Below are 19,147 nucleotides of genomic sequence, written 5' to 3' on the forward strand. Positions count from 1 at the left end.
GGGGCGGGGCTCCGGCCGCCAAAGCGGCGGTCGCCGCCCGCAGCTGAGGATCCGAGGCGCGCGGCCGGAAACCGCAAGGCACCTGGACGGCGGCGGGAGCCCCTGGGGCAGTCGCACAGGCATCGACCGCCCCCTCGGCAGGTTCCCTGCCCTCCGCCGCCGGGACGCGGGAGGGCCCGGCGCGCGACGGGGGCGCGAGGTGGGGCCGGCGGGGGCGGCCAATGCGAAACTGGCTGGTGCTGCTGGGCCCGTGCGTGCTCGGGGCGGCGCTGCACCTCTGGCTGCGGCTGCGCTCCCCGCCGCCCGCGCGCGCCTCCGCCGGGTCCCCCGCAGGTGAGGGCCGGGCCGGGCCGGGCCGCCGGGGTGGGGTGGGGCGGGGCGGACGCGGGGCGGGGGTCCGGGTTGGGGGGGACGGGCCGCACCGGGGGCCTTTTCCTCCGCGGGCGGTCAAGTAGGGGAAACTTGGGGGCGCTCTTGTCTGCGCGCGTCCGGCCGCTGGCCCCGATTCCGACCCCGAGTCCTGCGGCCGCCCCAGGCCGGGCCGAGCCGCCCGCCGGCCCGCCTGGCGCGGAGCCTCGCGTGCCCTTTAGCCGCCAGCGGGTCCCTCTCCTCCTCCCCGAGATGTCGGTCCATCTCGTTGGGTCCAGGCGGAGCCCTGGGTGCTGCGGGGAAGGCCCGCGCGGGGGCCAGCGGCGGCCGGGCGTTGCTGGGAAGGGGTCACGGCGCTGCGGGAACAGACGGTCGTTTGTAGTCTGTGCAAACTTGCTGATCGCAGGCGGGTAAACAGACGTGGACGCGAGCGCGAGGCGGGCGGCGAGCTGAGCGGCACCTGGCAGCGGGGTTGGCGAACTTCTCGCTAAGGACACGCACGTGAAATGCCGCCTCGTCCGCGCTCACGCCGCCCTCCTGGGCGGGAAGCCTGGTTCCGGCCGCGCCCCGGCCTCAGCCATAGGGCGCTTTGCCCCTGGCAGGTGCCCATGGGATTGTGTGCGTGTGTGAAGGGGTCCCACCGCCCTGGACACGACTTAGGGGTCCCTACTCTTCTTCTTTTCTGAGGGCTCACCCTAGGACCTTTAAAGACACCTCGAAGGCTCTTTTAAAGAGGAGGTGATCGTCCTGCTTTTTTGTTTGCTTGTTTTTTTATTTTATTTTTTAAAAATATATTTTATTGATTTTTTTTATAGAGAAGAAAGGGAGAGGGATAGAGAGCTAGAAACATCGATGAGAAAGAGAAACATCAATCAGCTGCCTCCTGCACACTCCCTACTGGGGATGTGCCCGCAACCAAGGTACATGCCCTTGACCGGAATCGAACCCAGGACCCTTCAGTCCGCCGGCCGACGCTCTATCCACTGAGCCAAACCGGTCAGGGCTGTTTGCTTGTTTTTCAACTACGTGGGGAAATTTTTTTTACCATTCTTCCCCCACACAGCTGTTCCCGTCTCCAAAAGTTGTAAACATTAGGATTGACTGTTTGCAGTTCTTATAATTGTTAATCTGAATCTTTCACCGGTTAATTGTTAATCCACATTATTAACCGGTCAATAGTTAATCAAAGAAAACACGATAATTTCAAGAGAAACATCAAAAGTGCTTTATTCAAAGTGATGTCCATTACTAGCTACACATTTCCCCCATCTTTCAGGTAATTTGTGGGTACGGTCACAATAGAACTTTTCTTGTTTTGAGGCAGACCATTCAGAGACCCAATTTTTCACTTCTTCGTACGTTTTGAAGCGCTGCTCAGAAAGTGCGTGTGCCAATGGTAATCTGAAGGAGCAATACAACAAAACAGCATACATATCAAATCGCATATATATATCAACATATGCGTAACTCCATCTATTGAAAAAAACCTGCATTGTTAGCCAGTACACCTAGTATTTGAGCCCGGCCCGTGTTGCTCAGTGGTTGAGCGTTGACCTATGAACCAAGAGGTCACGGTTCAATTCCTGGTTAAGGTCACATGCCCCGGTTACGGGCTCGATCCCCAGTGTGAGGTGTGCAGGAGGCAGCCAATCAATGATCCTCTCTCATCATTGATGTTTCTCTCTCCCTCTCCCTTCCTCTCTGAAATCAATAAAAATATATTTTAAATAATAAATGAAAGCAAAATGCTAAAATGAAAAATCGCAGGGGCAGTGGTAAGTACTGGAACAACAACAAAACAGTGTCGGAGGCTGGAGGAGGCGTTGCTGCTGCTTTACGTGGAGGTCGGGGAGGCCTCTGAAGGGGTGACAGCCGAGCAGGCCCTGAATGACGTGCGCGAGTCCTGTTTGCCCCTGGTAATTGCCTGATGCAGCCGCTCACCCTGAACAGGGGAAGCGCAGTCAGGACGAGCACCTGGGGAAGGAGCAGCAGGTCTCCTGTGAAAGCCCTGGGGGTGCAGACGACCACTGGACTAGAGAAGACAGACAAGGATACCTTGCTTATAACACTGGGTTGGGCCCAGCTGGTGTGGCTCAGTGGTTGAGCGTTGACCTATGAACACTAGGTCACGGTTCGATTCCCGGTCAGGGCACATGCCAGGTTGTGGGCTTGATCCCCAGTGTGGGGCGTGCAGGAGGCGGCCCATGAATGATTCCCTCTCATCATTGATGTTTCTCTCTCTCTCCCCCTTCCTCTCTGAAATCAATACAAAATATTTTTTAAAAATAACATATTGGGCCCTAACTGATTTGGCTACTGGATAGATTCCGGTCAAGGGCATGTACCTTGGTTGCGGGCACATCCCCAGTAGGAGGTGTGCAGGAGGCAGCTGATTGATGTTTCTCTCTCATCGATGTTTCTAACTCTCTATCCTTCTCCCTTCCTCTCTGTAAAAAAATCAATAAAATATATTTAAAAAAATAACATATTGGTTTGGGATGATGTGTTAGGAGGAATTTTGTAAAGGTTAATTTAGAAAAATGATGTGACCACAAGACTTCTCTAAGGTATTTGGACAAAAGCATATCCATTCAACAAAGGCTTAGAGGGCTTGGTGTTTTGCTTGGTATGTAGTCCCAGCTCCCAAGGTACTCACAGTCTGTCTCATTGAAACAGACTTGGGGCAAGTAGAGGCCAAAGACAAATTGTGAGCTTGCTTTGCAATTATGCCTGGGGCTGGTTCATCCCAAATAACCCCTCTAAGCTCATTTTGTCTGTATTGTTTCCTTATTTATGAAATGATGACCTCATAGGGTTGTTGTTATTTTTAATGAACATTCAATTAATAAAACAGAACAGTGGCTGATTCCTAGTAAACACTCCTTGAATTTTATTTTTTAAATATGTATTTTTATTGATTTCAGAGAGGAAGGGAGAGGGAGAGAAGGATGGAAATATCAATGATGAAAGCGAATCATTGATCAGCTGCCTCCTGCACGCCCCCCACTGGGAATCGAGCCCGCAACCCGGGCATGTGCCCTGAACTCAGAATCATGACCTCCTGTTTCATAGGTTGATACTCAACCACTGAGCCACGCTGGCCAGCTGGGCAACACTCCCTGAATTTTAGAGAGAAGGGTGGAATTGTGGTGGATGCCTTTGCTAGGGAGGTGTTTGGGGAGGGCATGCTGGTGGTGTGTATGATGATTGATCTCCGTAGATCTGTGATGAACTCGTATGGTTTCCCCATTTTCAAGATTTCTGCCTACTTGTGATAGATGTCCTCTGAGAAGAATTCGTTTTAGCACAAGATTCATGGTGGGGTGAAATAACAAGTATCTCTGTTCCATTTAGAATTGAAGTTCCTTTAGGAAACATACCTATTGTGGAAAATAGGTTTCTACACAAAAATTCCTGTCTTCCTATCATGGTTACGACATGCCCTTCGAAAAAAAAAGGTCAACATGTTTTTGTTGTCTTTTGACTGAATACCTAGATCCTGTGGCATATAAACACATGGCACTTACTGGAGGAAAGGTCGTTTATTTTGGGACACACTTTGGATCAGTTCCCACCATCGGAGAAAGAGATGAAATGGATCCCTCCTCGGAGCTATTTATAAGCCTGTCGCTCTCAAGCTTTGAAACTGGTGACGGAAACAGGGACAGAGTAATCTTTCCCTTCAGTCTTCCTTCTAAGGACACATTTTAAAAATGTAATCCCGCCCGTCAGACCTTACGACGGTAAAAAAGGAGCCATTCACATGACTTGTCACTTGATTTTTTTTTTTTTCCTAGAAACCTGGCTTCCCTGCCTTGATTCTTTAGAATAGTTAGTAAGCGATAACACGGTTTGCTGGCTATGGAGTGCATTGGTGTTGATAAGGGTGCTGGTACTAACCAGCACGGGCATGTCTGTGTCTCAGCTTCATCCCCCAAACCTACACACTAAACATTAAGCTAGGACTTCGCCTTTGAAAGCATGTTTTTATTGTTGTTGTTGCTGTTGAGAGCTTACTATTTGCCTGGTACCAAACCAGTCCCTCTGTGCACATGCTCTCATGTAATTTACAACTCCATGGGAAGAAGAAGTATGCCCATTCATAGTTAGGGGAACAGGTTTAAGAAGTTAAATAAGTTTTTTGTTGTTGTTAATCCTCACCTGAGGATATCTTTCCATTGCTTTTTAGGGAGCGTGGAAGAGAGTGGAAAGACAGAGAGAAACATCGACGTGAGAGAAACACATCGATTGGTTGCCTCCTGCACGAGCCCCAGCCAGGGCCCGGGCCAGGGAGGAGCCTGCAATGTGCCCTTGACTGGAATGGAATCCGGGACCCTTTGGTTGCGGGCAGACGCTGTCTCCACTGAGCCAAATGGGTTAGGGCTTAAGTAACTTTTATATGTAATATGAGAGAGCCAGGATTCCGATGGTGGCCTGACTGACTCTGCCCGCCCACTCTGCCATAGTTTACACCACGGTGTCTTTCCAAACTGATGTGTGTTATAAACATCTTGTTTGTTTTGAAGAGTTTATATATTCACATGAGCATGAGCGCGTACCTGTGTGTGGAAGACACCCAAGTGTTGGTAGACAGTGGACAGTGGGTTTATAGGTGCTTTAGAATTCATCTCTTCTTGGTATTTATTTGTACTTTCTACAAACATACATTTATGTTGTAATAAACATGCTATGTCCCTCGTTACACTTGGCCATGAGACATGGCATTTCTGATGTGCTGTTGCTTGTTTCTAGACCCACCGGCCCCATTTCCTCCGGGGAAATACAGCCACTATGACGTGGTAGTTGGTGTGTTGTCAGCCCGCAATAACCATGAACTGCGAAGCGTGATACGGAGCACCTGGCTGAAGCACTCACGCCAGCACCCCGCACTCAGTCAGCGGTAGGTTCCTCTGAGCGGGCACCTGCTGTTACGGGGTGAGAGAGGCAGCCTCTCTCCCTGGGAGAAAGGGCCATTGTGTTCTGCTTTTCCGCCCTGTAGTTGAGCCCCAGAGTCAATGTAACCAGGGTTTAAGCCAAAAGATAGTTGGGGGAGAATATAGTCATTGGTTAACATACCTGCTATTTATAGATGCCTCATTTGCTTGTTGTTTTTATTTTTTTGCTCTGGTTTAGAATAGCAATTCCTTTTTTAAAAAATACATTTTTATTGATTTCAAAGAGGCAAGGAGAGGAAGAGAGAGATAGAAACTCAATGATGAGCCCTGGCCGGTTTGGCTCAGTGGATAGAGTGTCAACCTGCCGACTGAAGGGTCCAGGGTTCAATTCCCAGTCAGAGCACATGCCTGGGTTTCAGGCTCAATCCCCAGTGGGGGGCGTGCAGGAAGCAGCCGATCAGTGATTGTCTGTCATCATTGATATTTCTCTCTTTCCCTTCCTCTCTGAAATCAATAAAAATATATTTTAAAAAGTATGTAGCTATGTAATTGAAAAAAAAAAGAAACTCAATGAGATTGCTGGTTACATTGGTAGCAGACATTTCAGAGGAAGTGGTGGATATTGAAGCTAAAATTTCTGATTTATAAAACGAGCAGGAAATGAGAAACTAGAGGCTGCAATTGTAGTTAATTCCTGTGTAGAATTTCACTGTCAAAGAAAGGGTGTGGACAAGGAAGGACAGGAGGCAAAGAGAAATGATGTCAGGACGTCATCATATTTACAATGTATAGGGAAGGATGGAGCCAGGGGTTACAGGTAACCACGGTTACAGGTAACCGGTGAAGCAAGGTGGAGGAGAGGAGAGGACAGCCCCTCGGGTAGAAAGGCCAGCCTTTCGGGTAGACAGCACGCAGAGAAGACACGGGGCTGGGTGTCAGGTGCAGGCAGGAGAAGCTGACGGCCTTTGCTTTTCAGCGGTGTGAGCTGTGGCTACGTGTTCTCCTTGCTCACTGTCTGCGGATGCAGCGGAGGGCTGGCCGGAAGCCACTGGTGGTCGGCACCTCTGGATAGGCCGGCTGCCTCCTTTGGCTGGGCTAGGAGAGGACGTTAGAATGAACGCGGCTCAGTCCCTGCCTCAGAGTCAGCGCTCTGAAACGGGGAGGAAATGTGCGCACGCAGGGCGAGGCGCAGTGACCCAGTGACCGTGCTCTTGCCGCCCGCCCGCAGGGTGCTGGTCAAGTTCATCATCGGCGCCCGGGGCTGCGAGGTGCCCGTGGAGGACCGGGAGGACCCCTACTCCTGCCGGCTGCTCAACATCTCGGACCCGGGTGAGCCTCCTCCCTCGGCCCGACGGCCTCCCCGGGGCTGGGCGAAGGAAAAGTCCTGAACGGAATGGGGTAGAGTCTGTTTGTAGCGGAAGACAGTGGAGCCGTGTTAAGAGCTTCATGTAACCTACCCCGAGGCATTTATTGAAAAGTTACGTGAAGAAAAAGTTACCTTGATTAGATGGCGGCGGAAGGGAGTAGAAAGAGCAGGGATTGGAAGCCACTCAGCCTGGGTTCGATTCCCGGCTCTGCCCCGTTCTGTGCCCTTGGGCGATTCCTCAGCGTCCTGGCTTCGGTTCTTACTCTAACCTGGAGGGGGCGCCACACCCACACAGTCCCGGTGCAGGGGTCCGAGTGGCGGGCACGGCACAGCGGGGCGGGCGTGCGGGCCGTGTGCTGTGCCGCTCCATCAGGACTGTGCAGCGAGGGCTCCTTGTGGGAGTGGGACGCGTGGCGGTTACTTTGTCTGTGACACCTGCCTCACATGACCCGTCTTTTAAATTGTCCGAGATGGAGGCTTTTTGGATGTTGCCGAGCAAGACTCAATTTAGTCATTATTTATAGCTGTAATCCGTATTGTTTCTAATGCCCCTGTTTGCCCAACCTCTCCTGACAGATGCCTTTGAATTTACTATTCCCCGTGGTGTTTATACGTACATATGTACATGTGTGCATGCAACACCTATTAAAGTAGCTCTGATAAATATTTTACTTAACCGTAACTGAAAACTTTGTTGTTAAATTTTAGAATAATTTTTTTCCTATGAGCCATGTTTCTGAAGCGTTTAGAAAGCATTGCCAGCCGAAACCGGTTTGGCTCAGTGGATAGAGTGTCGGCCTGTGGACTTAAGGGTCCCAGGTTCGATTCCGGTCAAGGGCATGTACCTTGGTTGTGGGCACATCCCCAGTAGGGGGTGTGCAGGAGGCAGCTGGTCGATGTTTCTAACTCTCTATCCCTCTCTCTTCCTCTCTGTAAAAAATCAATAAAATATATTTAAAAAAAAAAAGAAAGAAAGAAAGCATTGCCAGTGGGAAGGAGTTCCAGGACAGATAGTGCCCTGGACTGTGCTGTCCAGCGGATCTCATGCCTGCCGATGGCCTGATGGTGTCACACTCCTTCCCCCCTTGTCCCTCCCTCAGTTTTGAACCAGGAAATCGAGGCGTTCACTTTCCCTGAAGACACGCCCGCGGGCTTCTCGAAGGACCGCATCGTCAGCGTGAGCTTCCGCGTGCTGCACCCCATCGTGATCACCAGCCTCGGGGTGCTGGGCGGTGCCAGCGACGTGGGCTTCCAGAGGAACATCACCGTCAAGCTGTACCAGGCCGAGCAGGAGGTGAGCGCCGCTGCGCACAGGCGTCCCGGTGCTTCCTCCTGGCGCATCGCAGGCGGGGGCTTCACCTCCCTCCCCACCCGTCGGGCACGTTAGGGTGTAGTGCACAGGGGCGCGCAAAACTGGGCCCCCACGTTGTCCAGAAGGATTGTTAATGAAGGAAACACACACAGTCCACTCAGAGTGCCCTTCATTCTGAGCTACAGGCGTTTTCTGGAGGGTAAGTTGGTACCTAAGAATAGGCAGGAGGCCCTGGCTGGTGTTGCTCAGGGGTTAGTGTCGGCCCTCGCACCGAAGGGTTAAGGGTTTGGTTCCCAGTCGGGCACGTACCTGGGTTGCAGGCTCAGTGCATGGGCCTGGTTGGGCGTGCGGGAGGCAACCAATCGGTGTGTCTCTCTCGCATCCATGTTCCTCCCTCCCTTTCTCCCTCCCTCCCTCTCTCCCATTGTCTAAAAATCAATGAGAATAATACCAAGTGAGGATTAACCAAAAAAGAAAAGGAAGAAGAGGCATGAGAAGAGGGACATGTTCTGTCTGAGCACCGTGGGGAGGGCCGGGAAGACGGGCAGGAGCAGCCGTGCCCTTTGGTGGTGGTGTCTCCCCAGCGGTTCTTTCTGAGGGGGTTCCGGACCCCGTGTTCCACGTAGAAGTCTGTGCTATTCCATTTATTCTTAACCCTTTGGGGTTAACATAGTCAGTTGTCTTAACAATGCCTCATACCTCCCCTCATGCCTCTCATGTCAGGGTGGTGGTTTTAAGGTTATGAAGATTATTCTTAGTATTCTTAGAACTTCGTGACGATTTTAGTTATCTTAACCATCTTTACTTAATAGCCATGGCAGAACCAGAGACCCCAAATGACACCTAAGCCACAGTGGGACAGTGCTAGTAACCAGGGTGGGGCCACTGAGGACTTTAGCTGGCCATGTGAGATATGCAAATACCATGTGAGATATGCAAATACCATGTGAGATATGCAAATACCATGTGAGATATGCATATACCATGTCAGATATTCAAATACCATTTAGATATGCAAATACCATGTGGGATCTGTAAGTATCCGTGTCCCACAGGAAGTGTTTCTTCTTGTCTCTCCCCTTTGCAGGAGGCCCTCTTCGTCGCTCGCTTTAGTCCCCCGAGCTGTGGCGTGCAGGTGAGCAGGCTGTGGTACAAGCCCGTGGAGCAGTTCGTCTTACCAGAGGTACGGGGTGCGGGGGATGGAGCACCCAGGCAGCCTTCGCACGCTGGGCCGGGCTTGGGGCAGGCACTGCTGTTCTGTGGGTCAGGTCGGCTCTCCAGGGGGCTAGGGGATGAGGCCACAGCGGGGTGGGCTGAGCAGTGGAACTCTGCAAACTCCGGGAAGCATCGCCATGCCTTGGAACCACTCTGCAAAGCGTTGCCTGCTACCCTGGTCTCGGTGGAGCGGGGAGCCGCGTGGCTGTGTGGATGACAAAGGACAGTAAGGGAGTCGTAGAAAGACCTGATACAGAGCCCATCTGTCACGGTGCTTGCATTCCAGTGGGAGAGGTTAGTTTGACAACAGAAAAATAAACAGGAAACGTTAGCAGAAAGGGGCAGCTGGCACAGCACTGACAGCGGAAACCAGAGAGAAGTCAGGAGAACTTGAACCTGTGTCGAACTTGGGGGAGAGGAAGTAACTTCCTAAACTCAGACTTTCATAGTAGTAATCATGAAGGAAAAGCTTGTCAGGTTAAGCAAGGTAAGACTTCGGGACCTTTGAACTCAGTAAAAAAGAATAAATGGCAAACAATTCTGAAAATTATTTTCAGCATGTAAAATATACACCAGATTATCTATTAAAAGCTCATACTGATTAATAAGAAAAATATAAGATTCAGTAGCTAAATGGCAAAGAAGCAAGACAGAGCAATGCCCAGAAAAGGCTATATAATTCATATACATTACTAGAAACCCAAGAAACACGGGAATCATTTTTTTAAAAATTTTTTTATTAAGGTATTATATGTGTACATATCTTACCATTGTGGAATCATTCTTAATGAAACAGATCAGCTTAAGCTTACTTTCTTTTACCAATATCTCATAGTGGCATTTTCATAAGTTGCTAATGACCCTGGAAATTAGTGTAATTTGCTTTTGAATTTTGCAGTTTGCACTGTGTACCGAAATCCACATAAAATATGTCTGTTTCTTATCCCAGTAATTTCATTTCTGGGAACTTGTTTTAAATGAAACACAAATGATTGGCGGAAAGTAAAGTTTGACCCCAAAACGTGCCTCACGTGATTGTCGGAGATACTGGCGGCGCCCAGATGTCTGAGGGCGGGGAGATGCTTGAGGAACCGGCCGCTCGGCTCAGCAGCGCCTTCCCCGGGCTCCCCAGGCCTGGTTCCCTGGGCCTGGTTCCCCGGGCGCGGGAGGAGCGGCTGGGCAGCGGCAGGAGCCTGAGGACCTGCTTTGACTTGGGCGGAATAACAGCAGTGGCTGAAAATGGTCTGTGTAGTCTTGTTAATTGTCTTTTGGATGCATATTTAAAAAAGCAGACTCAAGGGTACACACCACAATGTTAACCATGGTGTGCTCATTGTGGGATAGAAATGTTAACCAGTGTGTCTTAGGAAAAAATAAATTAAAAAAAAACACCCCACTTAAACCCTAAATGACAACCATAAAGAAACGCCTCACCTTTTCTCTTTCACCAAAGAGCTTTGAAGGCACGATCGTGTGGGAGAGCCAAGACCTGCAGGGCCTGGAGGCCAGAGATCTCCGCAGCGTGGCCGTCCATGACGGGGGCGGGGTCCTCAGGGTCACCACGGTAAGTCGTCCTGGGGTCAAGGTTGTCGTGTGCCCGACAGCATTTTTAATACATAAAGGTGTTTTAAATTCATTTTTACACCAGCCCAGACAACATGGGATAACCAGTCTGTGTTTTAGGATACGTAGAAAATGTGTAGTCACAGTAAAGATGAAAAAGTCTGCTGTTCTCTGGTTTTGTCACTCCACACACGGCGCATCCCACACCTGGAGCCGGGATTGAGAGCCCAGAGCCGGGAATGAGGGAGCTGCCTGCTGAGGGGGGCGGGAGGCTGTTCAGAAAGACCTGACTGTGTGTCCTGGGATTGTGAGCGCTGTGTGGGCCGCTGCGCAGGCCTGATGCACACCTTTTGATGAGGGGCAGGGAGGACACTGGCGTCACCCGCGGTGCAGGCCTCCTGCCCCTGCAGCTGGGCGGTGAGCTGCTGGTCACTGACCCCGGCCGTCAGCGTGCACACATGAGGGGTGGAGCGTGGTGATGACACACTGAGCGCTTGCACTCGTGTCTTTCAGGCCGGGGAGGCGGCGTGGCCTCCTGAACTCACGGACGGTGTGGAGGGCGTGGCCGGCGGCTTCATTTATACGATTCAGGGTGAGTGGGCTGGTCGCAAGTGGGAACGTTCCGAGTCTCACGCTTTTCTCCTGCTACGGTCATACGTCTCTGAGTAAAACATACTTTGGATTAGAACGTTTTGTACTTGACATTTATGGCCTCATATTGCATCTATCAATTAGCAACGTATTCTTCTCGCATCATTTTTCAGTGCCATTGCTCGTAACACGCTAGAGCAGGCTGACCTTTAACCTGCTGTGTCCCGCCGTGTGACACCACAGCTTAGCCATTCCCGGTCGGAGATGCGGCCGGAGGCTGGCTCCGTTTTTCCGTTACACACGGTGCTGCAGGGAGCAGCCACGTGACCCCGTAAAACAACGTCTGGGGGGACTTGTCGTCCGTGTGGCACCCTCAGCCTAACCGGTGCTGCTTTGCCTCCCACGCAAGCGCATCCGGTCACTCTGAGCGTCCGCTTCCCTGCCTCCACGCTCCCAGCCACCCCCCTGGCCCTTGCCTCGGGCACAGAGTGTAGGCACAGCAGGGCGCGGGTTCTAGCATTTTCTCCAGCTCTCGGCTTTTCCTTCTAGAAGGCGATGCTCTCCTACAAAACCTCCACTCGCGCCCCGGACGACGCGCTGACCACCTGAGGAACCTCCGCGAGGAGGACGCCTTGCTGCAGGAGGAGAGCCGCCGCCACGGCGATATTGTCTTCGTGGACGTCGTCGACACCTACCGGAACGTTCCCGCCAAGCTGCTGAACTTCTACAAGTGGTGGGTGGTCAGTGCCGGCGGCTACAGTGTTTCCATGTCCTTTTGGTGGAGAAACAGTTTGTCAAACCATCACACCACTGAGATTTCTTTTTTTTTTTTAAATATATTTTTCTTGATTTCAGAGAGGAAGGGAGAGGGAGAGATAGAAACATCAATGATGAGAGAGAATCATGGGTCAGCTGCCTCCTGCACGCCCCCCACTGGGGATCAAACCCACAACTCAGGCATGTGCCCTTGACCAGTATCGAACCCGGGACCCTTCAGTTCATAGGCCGATGCTCTATCCACTGAGCCACACCGGCCAGGGCGACCACTGAGATGTTTAAGAAGCAAACCAGCCTGCGGCCCCTGCACACTGGGCCCCGGTCTGTTGCATCCTGGTTCCCCGGGAGGAGTGGCTGGTGAAGGCTGGGCTGCTCCCTCACACTTGCACGCCGCAGTGCAAACCATGGTGCTCTGCCCGGAACACACAGGCAACGCTGATGGCACGTGGGCCAGCCCTTCCTCGATCATTTCCATGTTGTCTCACGCCAACGTCAGACGAAAATCAGTGAGCTTGAAAGTGGCCCATTTTCCTACCTGTCTACTTAAATCTTACCCCTAGGATAGTCCCTGTACCCAGGTTACCAGCTGAGTTCTGTCCAGCGGAACATCTACATTATATTTCCGTTCTCTCCCCACTTAAAAATGACTTGCCCTAATTTCAAAACTTGCACATAAAATGAAATTCAACCACCCTCAGAGTCTGTCTTATTTATCACTTCCCGAGCCTCCAGTATTTCTGGGGTCTTAGTGGGAATTCCCACCTTTATAATAATAATAGCAACAATAATAGTAACTGTTGTACATACCGTTATTAATATTAGTTCCTCCAGCGGCCCGTCATTGGCTGTTGAGCCCCTGGATACTGTCCACCCTGACGAGGACTGAACCTTCTAGCCGCATCAGTCTGGACTAAACCTATCAAGTGTGTTCACATCTGTGTCTTTCCTTTCAAAACTCCGTCAGCGAGTGTGTTTTTTTGGGGAGCCCCGTCTGTCCCTGCTTCTCTGCTGCCCTGGGCACAGTGGGAAATAGTCAAGCATCTGGGGGTGGGGCCTTGGTCCTGAGGTTCGTGTATGGGAGGAATGTTTCCTATCCGACAAGCTAATGTAACTCTGAGTCGTCCTGTGGGCTGAGGGCAGATACAAATAAGACGAGTTGGTGAGACTGGATGCCAGGATTGGTGGGACAGTTACTGTAGCTCAGGCCACCAGCGGGCCTTCCTGCTGTAAGGGGGCCGAGGCAGGGATATGAAGGGGTGCCGAGGGGCATGGAGGCCCAGGAACGGGACAGGTGTGCGGGTCGTGGGGCAGTTTTAGTGAAACGCGAGCAGCGTGACCGCCTCGGCTGCTGTTTCCTCATATGGACGCCCTGACCCCCATCCCTTTTTCGCCGCCAGGACCGTGGGAGCCACCAGCTTTGATTTGTTGCTGAAGACGGACGACGACTGCTACATAGACCTGGAAGCCGTGTTCCACAGGGTCGCCCACGGCACCCTGCAGGGCCCAAGTGTCTGGTGGGGAAAGTAAGTTCAGCTTGTTAGCCCAGCGGCGCTGTGTGCCCGAGCACCGGCCATTCACGCGGGATGAGATGGACTTCTCTCTCCGTAAGAAAACGTGGCTGAGAGAGGCAGTGTCCTTATTGGGCTCCTGGGTGACTGCATGTTATTAATCTGTGATTAGAGGAGAAACTTTAAAGTGAAAACCTCCAGCTAATGTCACGAAGGCGAGAAAGTGACTTGGCTTTTCCCTCCTGCCTCGAAGTAAGTGGTTCTCAGATCAGCAGCTGCTGCGTGTTATATGTTAGAATGTTCCCTTTCTGAAGCTTCCTTCTGCAGGAATACATTGTGTGCCAGTGGATATCTTAAGCAAATATACACAAGATGGTCTGGTACTTGCCATTCAGAAACTATACATGCAACTTGGGGAGAATTTAAATATGTTGGTTTCATATAAAATACCCTTCATAGGTAATTCCTCTCTCAGACTAAGTGAAGTGTTCCTGCTGCTGCCCTCGCTTCTGTTCCCGGTGGTGACGGGAAGTGCGAGTCGAGCAGAACGTGGTAGGACGTGTGTCAGGCGCACAGAGGAGGCAGCTCACTCCCTGTCCATCTCAGTTTCAGGCTGAACTGGGCCGTGGACCGGACGGGGAAGTGGCAGGAGCTGGAGTACCCGAGCCCTGCGTACCCCGCCTTTGCGTGCGGCTCGGGGTACGTGGTCTCCCGGGACATCGTCCACTGGCTGGCCAGCAACGCGGGCAGGCTGAAGACCTACCAGGTGGGCAGGGAAGGGCTTCTGTCTAAGGGGGCACCACCCAGCCGGCTTCCCCCTCCCGCCTCCCTGAAGCGGGCCAGCCCCGTGGGAATCACTCGTTAGGGACACACTCCTGTCCCCCACATGTGGCTCTCAGTTCTGTTCCTGGCCCTTTTGGAGCCTTACTACGTTTTCGCCTGTTTACTAGCCCCTGGAGGAGTAAAGACTTACATTCCGCACTGCTTCCGTTTGGGTGGCACTGGTGACCGTGTCCGCCCACAGCGCTGCCCGGTGACTCGGTCGTGTGTTGCGTGCCATCAGTGCTGGAGCGTTGGGGCCCTTGTTGTAGGATGTGCTGTCTTCACGTGAACAGCCACCAGCTTTCACTCTGTGTGTCCGTGTTCACCTGCCAGGGTTTCGTGTTGGATGCCAAAACAAAGAGGCAGAAGGGTAATTTATTACCCATTAAATAGATGTGGCGCTGTCTGTACAGATGGTAGAGCATTTAACCCTTCTGATGCGTGTCTAGGGTGAAGATGTGAGCATGGGCATATGGATGGCGGCCATAGGACCTAAAAGATACCAGGTAAGCGGGCGTCGGGGTGGAGAGCCAAGGAGGGGGGCTGTGTCGCACCTCGGGCGGGAGCCGCGGCTAGAAGGTCTCCTAGCGTCGTCGCTGTGCTCGTGACTGGACTCACTGTAATCCACCAGGGTTCCCAGGCAACATGTTTCTGAGTTACACGATAAGGAAATGTTGTGAACGGAAGTTCTGCCCACAGAGAAGAATTAGGTTTTATCAGAAATTCTTTGCAGCTGACAGGAGTTCCCAGCAGGGTGGTGGGCTGACTGATGCCAAGGAAGCATGGGGTGAAACATGGTCAGGCCGCTGGTAAAGAACACTGGTCACGGAGCTAGAAAAACCAGAACCAGTCTGCGCAGACCAGACGGGCAGAACAGGGCCCAGAGCCCTGGAGGCAGCCCCCTGGCCTCTGCCGCAGCATTTCTGTGGGAGTCTGGAGTCTTGCAGCTCCCACTTTGGCCAGAGGAGGTGCCTGGGGCCCAGCCGCGCCCCCCACCTCAGGGGGCGGGAGTGAACCCCGTCGGATGGTCCAGCTCGCTGGTCCCACTGCTGTCGCTGTCTCAGTGCCATCTGATTGCTCTGATCTGTCCGATGGGATCCGCCTGGTTCTGTGCGGGCGTCTGTGCTGGCGTCTGCAGGGCTGACTGGCTGTGGCGGTGGCGCTTGTTTCCTGCGTGTTCGAGGCTCTTGCGCTGTGGCCGCCTGCTCCTTGGGAGCTGGGGTCTGGATGTGAAACGCTTCCCCACGGACAGAGGGTCTGCACCCGCGCTGCCACGCAGGGCATCGCTGTCCGTGAGCGCGCTCAGTTCCGACGGGGACGCGTGGGGCTCCACAGATTGGGACTTGGGCCGGACACCCCGCCGAGGGCGGGCTCTGGTTCCATCCCACCCCCAGGGCCACGTGAGACCCACCGGCTCCTCCGGACAGTTGTGTTGTCTTATGCCCCGGGCTCTGGCCCTCAGGGTCCTGCCTGGCTGTGGGGTCCCGTCCTCTCCTGGCCCCGGAGAGCCTCAGGCCTTTAACGCAGCAGCTGTGCCGGCACAGGAAGGCCAGCCCTGCAGCCTGTGGTCCTGCCCCTGCGGGGCCAGGCCACCCTGGAGGGCTGTGGGCCGGCCAGCTCTGTGGTCTCGGCCTGAACGGTGGCTCTGGGCTGTGTCCGGCCCTCACGCTGGGAGCGGCTGGTCCCGAGTCCCTCCTGCTCTGCACAGCTTCCCTGTGACCCTGAGCAGGTGCCTCCCTCTTAGTTCCAGGTTCTCACCTGTGCGGACTAAATTAGGGGACATTTATAGAGCATTGGTACGGCCCCGGGACAGGTCGCCTCCCCTCGGAACAGCCGCGGGAGGCACACCGCTGTGCAGCCGCCAGCTCTGATGGCAAATGAGAAACTTCCCACTCGCCTTTTCCAAACCCTTCTTCCCCGGACGCCCCCTCGGTGCACACGCCGCACTGTCCACATTCCACCGCCACACGTCGCCCCAAAGCCCGCGTGGCTGTCTCTGCAGTGACTTCCGCTTCCCTGCGCGCACGCCCTGTCTTGTCCTCGAGCGTTGACATCCGTGGCTTTGTTTCCCACAGGACAGCCTGTGGCTGTGTGAGAAGACCTGTGAGTCGGGGATGCTGTCCTCCCCGCAGTACTCCCCACAGGAGCTCGCGGACCTGTGGCGGCTGAAGGAGCTGTGCGGTGACCCTTGCCAGTGTGAGGCCAGATGAAGGTGACTCTAGGGGAGGGCCTGGGTGACTGCGGGAACCCCCAGAGCAGGTGCGGCTCGATGCGTGCTCCCTTGGAGCTCCAGGCGGGCTCCCCTGGACCCGCGTTGTGTGGCTTCATGTTCACCCCGTTTCCTCTTTAAGAATCAACCCTGATGCTGTAGCATAACAAAAACTTTATTTATATATTGGAAGATCTGAAAAATACCAAAGTTTATAAATCCTGATGCACCATTTCTAGTTAGCCTTCACTAGCTGTCATTTTTGGTTAAAAGTCGGCTTGTTCAGAAATCTTGAGTGCCTGAGAGTTGGACTTTCAGCCTGGATTGCAGAATAGCTTCGTATAGCACGATTAGGACAGTTACATGAGACAAAAAACAGCTCTCAGAAATGCTGTGGTCGCTTCTGAGCAGTAGTCACCTGTACCGAAGTGTGGGTTTCTGGAAATAACATCATTTTCTGTGGATGTCTGGGCAAAGGGGGCATTTAGACCTGGGGAAGAACCCACTGAATTCTCAGTTCTGGGCCTTGGTTTTAAAGTTCATTTATTATTAGTGGACTAATGCACGTTTTCTTTTGCCATTTCACACAAATCCTGGGAGTCACCGTTTAGTACTCCTATTAAAAATGCGACATTTTTGTGAATATAAGTAAAATCAAGTACTCTCAGGGTTTTAGTGCCAGAGGGAAGGGTATTTTTAAATAGTTGACACTTGGAAAGAATTATGCTTGCCTGCTGTCACTGCCTAAAGCTTCCCTAATGTGAGTGAATTTTGGCCAGCGCTGGGAGTCACTGACCGGAGCACAGGCTCCTGTAGGTGTAACTGAGGAGAGAGCATGTCACTACCTGTGAGAAGTGCTCTGACTCCGAGCACTGCGGTCGAGAGGAGCGATCGTAGCATGTCCGCTGTCCACAGTGGAGGGCGTGCCCCTAAGTGTAAGGGACATTTCCCTAAGTGACGGACCACATCACTAGTAGCCTTTTAAACCAGTAGTATCAAGAGGATTCCATTAAACCGGTCTTATGACAGACGTGAACTGTGTTCAGATTTTATTAGACTAGGTTCTATTTAGCATTGGAATCTTCACATAATGAGATGCCATTACGAACTAGAAATATGAAATAAAGTCAGAAAAGCATTAGGCACAGAGCCTTTATTGTCGCCATTCTGCACAAGCCTGGAAACGGTCTTTCCTGAGGAAAAGGACAGCTTCTGAGAGAGTTGCCCCCGTCGGTCATTTCCTGCCAGTGACCCGGGAACCGCGTCCCGTCTCTGCGCTGTGTCGGCGGGCGGTCACCATCGCACTAACAGACAGTCTCCGTTCTCCACAGAGTAAAACTGTAAGGACTGCTGGTCATTCTCTAGCTCAATCTCTCGGCCCGGCATCTGAAGTCGGAACAAAGTGGGGTGATTCAGACAGACCTGCCAGAGCTCATTACACGCCCCCGCCCCCAAGACGGGAGAGTCCGCCCTGGAGACGCAGTTCACAGCCGCCACTGCTGTGGGCTGAGCTGACGGCTCGGGCCACTCACCTTGGGGCTCTCATAGGCCAGCAGCAGGTCCGACACCGGGACCCTGAGGAGACGGGACAGCAGCCCTTTCACCTTCTGAATGGTCATGGAGTCTGTCGGAGAGAAAGCCGCCAGCGCTCAGGTGACAGCCGCCTGTCGCAGGAGCTCCCAGTGCAGGCCCGCAGGTGCAGTGACAGCTGAACTGTCACCTCAGCGTCGTCCACCCAAGTGACCGATGAGGCCCAGGCCCCGGGAGCAGACCCGGTCTCGGCACTCAGAGCCAGTGCTCGGCCCGCGTGCCCTTGTCAGCGACTTGTCACACTCCTCAGTGGCATCTAATCCTCCCTCCCTCATCCCAGTCACCGGAAGTCACATTCTCTGCAGAGGAATGAATGTGAGGGAAGTCGTTAACTTTCCTTTTAAGTCTTTGTGGTTATGATGGCCTATGAAGACCACTGCGGGGCCTCTGTGAAGGGAGGGGCTCCTACATGGTCTGCTAAGCCCCTCCCCACAGGCGGCCGGCAGTTATCACGTGGGCCACTGTGCTGGACACACGTGCAGTGACCACAGGCCTGGACTGAGCCTAAGGAGTAGATGCTTTGGTTTGTTCAGAAAGCCCTACGTATGAACTTTCTCCAAAGATAGTTGTGGTAAAGAGTGGCTATTTTGATTATGAGAAACACAGTTTCTTTGAAGCTTTAGCTGGAGGTACAGCAATAGTGTGGTGTTCCTACAAATATCACATGGATTCCAATATTTTTCTATCAAAAATGATTTTTGTAAAGGCTGTCTGTGTTTTTATGCAACTTGTGATAATAAATGTTCTTTATTTTAGAAAAAATGCCTTTTAAGTGTATGTATTGTATTGAATAGCCACCAGACATTTATCATTTTAATCAGCATAAGCTGCTCAGGTAGTTGTGTCCTTTCGGAAATCTAGGTGCACTGGCTTCACTGTTTGGGGTGGGCGAGAGCTGACCAGCCGCGGGCCTGGGAGAGGCCCCCGGGG

General features: G+C 52.7%; 2 protein-coding genes across 6 annotated transcripts in view; one reads left to right on the forward strand and one right to left on the reverse strand.

Annotated features, from left to right (window-relative positions):
• B3GALNT2 (beta-1,3-N-acetylgalactosaminyltransferase 2) overlaps positions 1-19,147 on the forward strand; it is a 27,692-nt gene continuing 8,545 nt past the window's right edge. The window contains exons 1-13 of one of the 2 annotated variants that reach the window (XM_079763469.1): positions 1-333; positions 5,122-5,269; positions 6,493-6,593; positions 7,731-7,924; positions 9,030-9,125; positions 10,611-10,721; positions 11,234-11,312; positions 11,861-12,044; positions 13,486-13,611; positions 14,203-14,362; positions 14,868-14,924; positions 16,494-16,630; positions 17,959-18,110. In XM_079763469.1, coding sequence (XP_079619595.1) covers positions 222-333; positions 5,122-5,269; positions 6,493-6,593; positions 7,731-7,924; positions 9,030-9,125; positions 10,611-10,721; positions 11,234-11,312; positions 11,861-12,044; positions 13,486-13,611; positions 14,203-14,362; positions 14,868-14,924; positions 16,494-16,628 — 1,503 coding nt within the window. In that variant the 5' untranslated portion in view covers positions 1-221 and the 3' untranslated portion in view covers positions 16,629-16,630; positions 17,959-18,110. Of the gene's footprint in view, positions 334-5,121; positions 5,270-6,492; positions 6,594-7,730; positions 7,925-9,029; positions 9,126-10,610; positions 10,722-11,233; positions 11,313-11,860; positions 12,045-13,485; positions 13,612-14,202; positions 14,363-14,867; positions 14,925-16,493; positions 16,631-17,958; positions 18,111-19,147 lie in introns of those variants that run through there. The other variant, XM_079763470.1, reaches the window with a different exon arrangement.
• TBCE (tubulin folding cofactor E) overlaps positions 17,877-19,147 on the reverse strand; it is a 14,720-nt gene continuing 13,449 nt past the window's right edge. For 3 of the 4 annotated variants that reach the window (XM_079763465.1, XM_079763466.1, XM_079763467.1), the window contains exons 16-17: positions 18,160-18,251; positions 17,877-18,013 (exon numbers count right to left, since the gene is read on the reverse strand). In XM_079763465.1, coding sequence (XP_079619591.1) covers positions 17,921-18,013; positions 18,160-18,251 — 185 coding nt within the window. In that variant the 3' untranslated portion in view covers positions 17,877-17,920. Of the gene's footprint in view, positions 18,014-18,159; positions 18,252-19,147 lie in introns of those variants that run through there. The other variant, XR_013813085.1, reaches the window with a different exon arrangement.

The sequence above is a fragment of the Cnephaeus nilssonii genome, assembly GCF_951640355.1.
Source record: "Cnephaeus nilssonii genome assembly, chromosome: 23".
Classification (NCBI taxonomy): Eukaryota; Metazoa; Chordata; class Mammalia; order Chiroptera; family Vespertilionidae; genus Cnephaeus; species Cnephaeus nilssonii.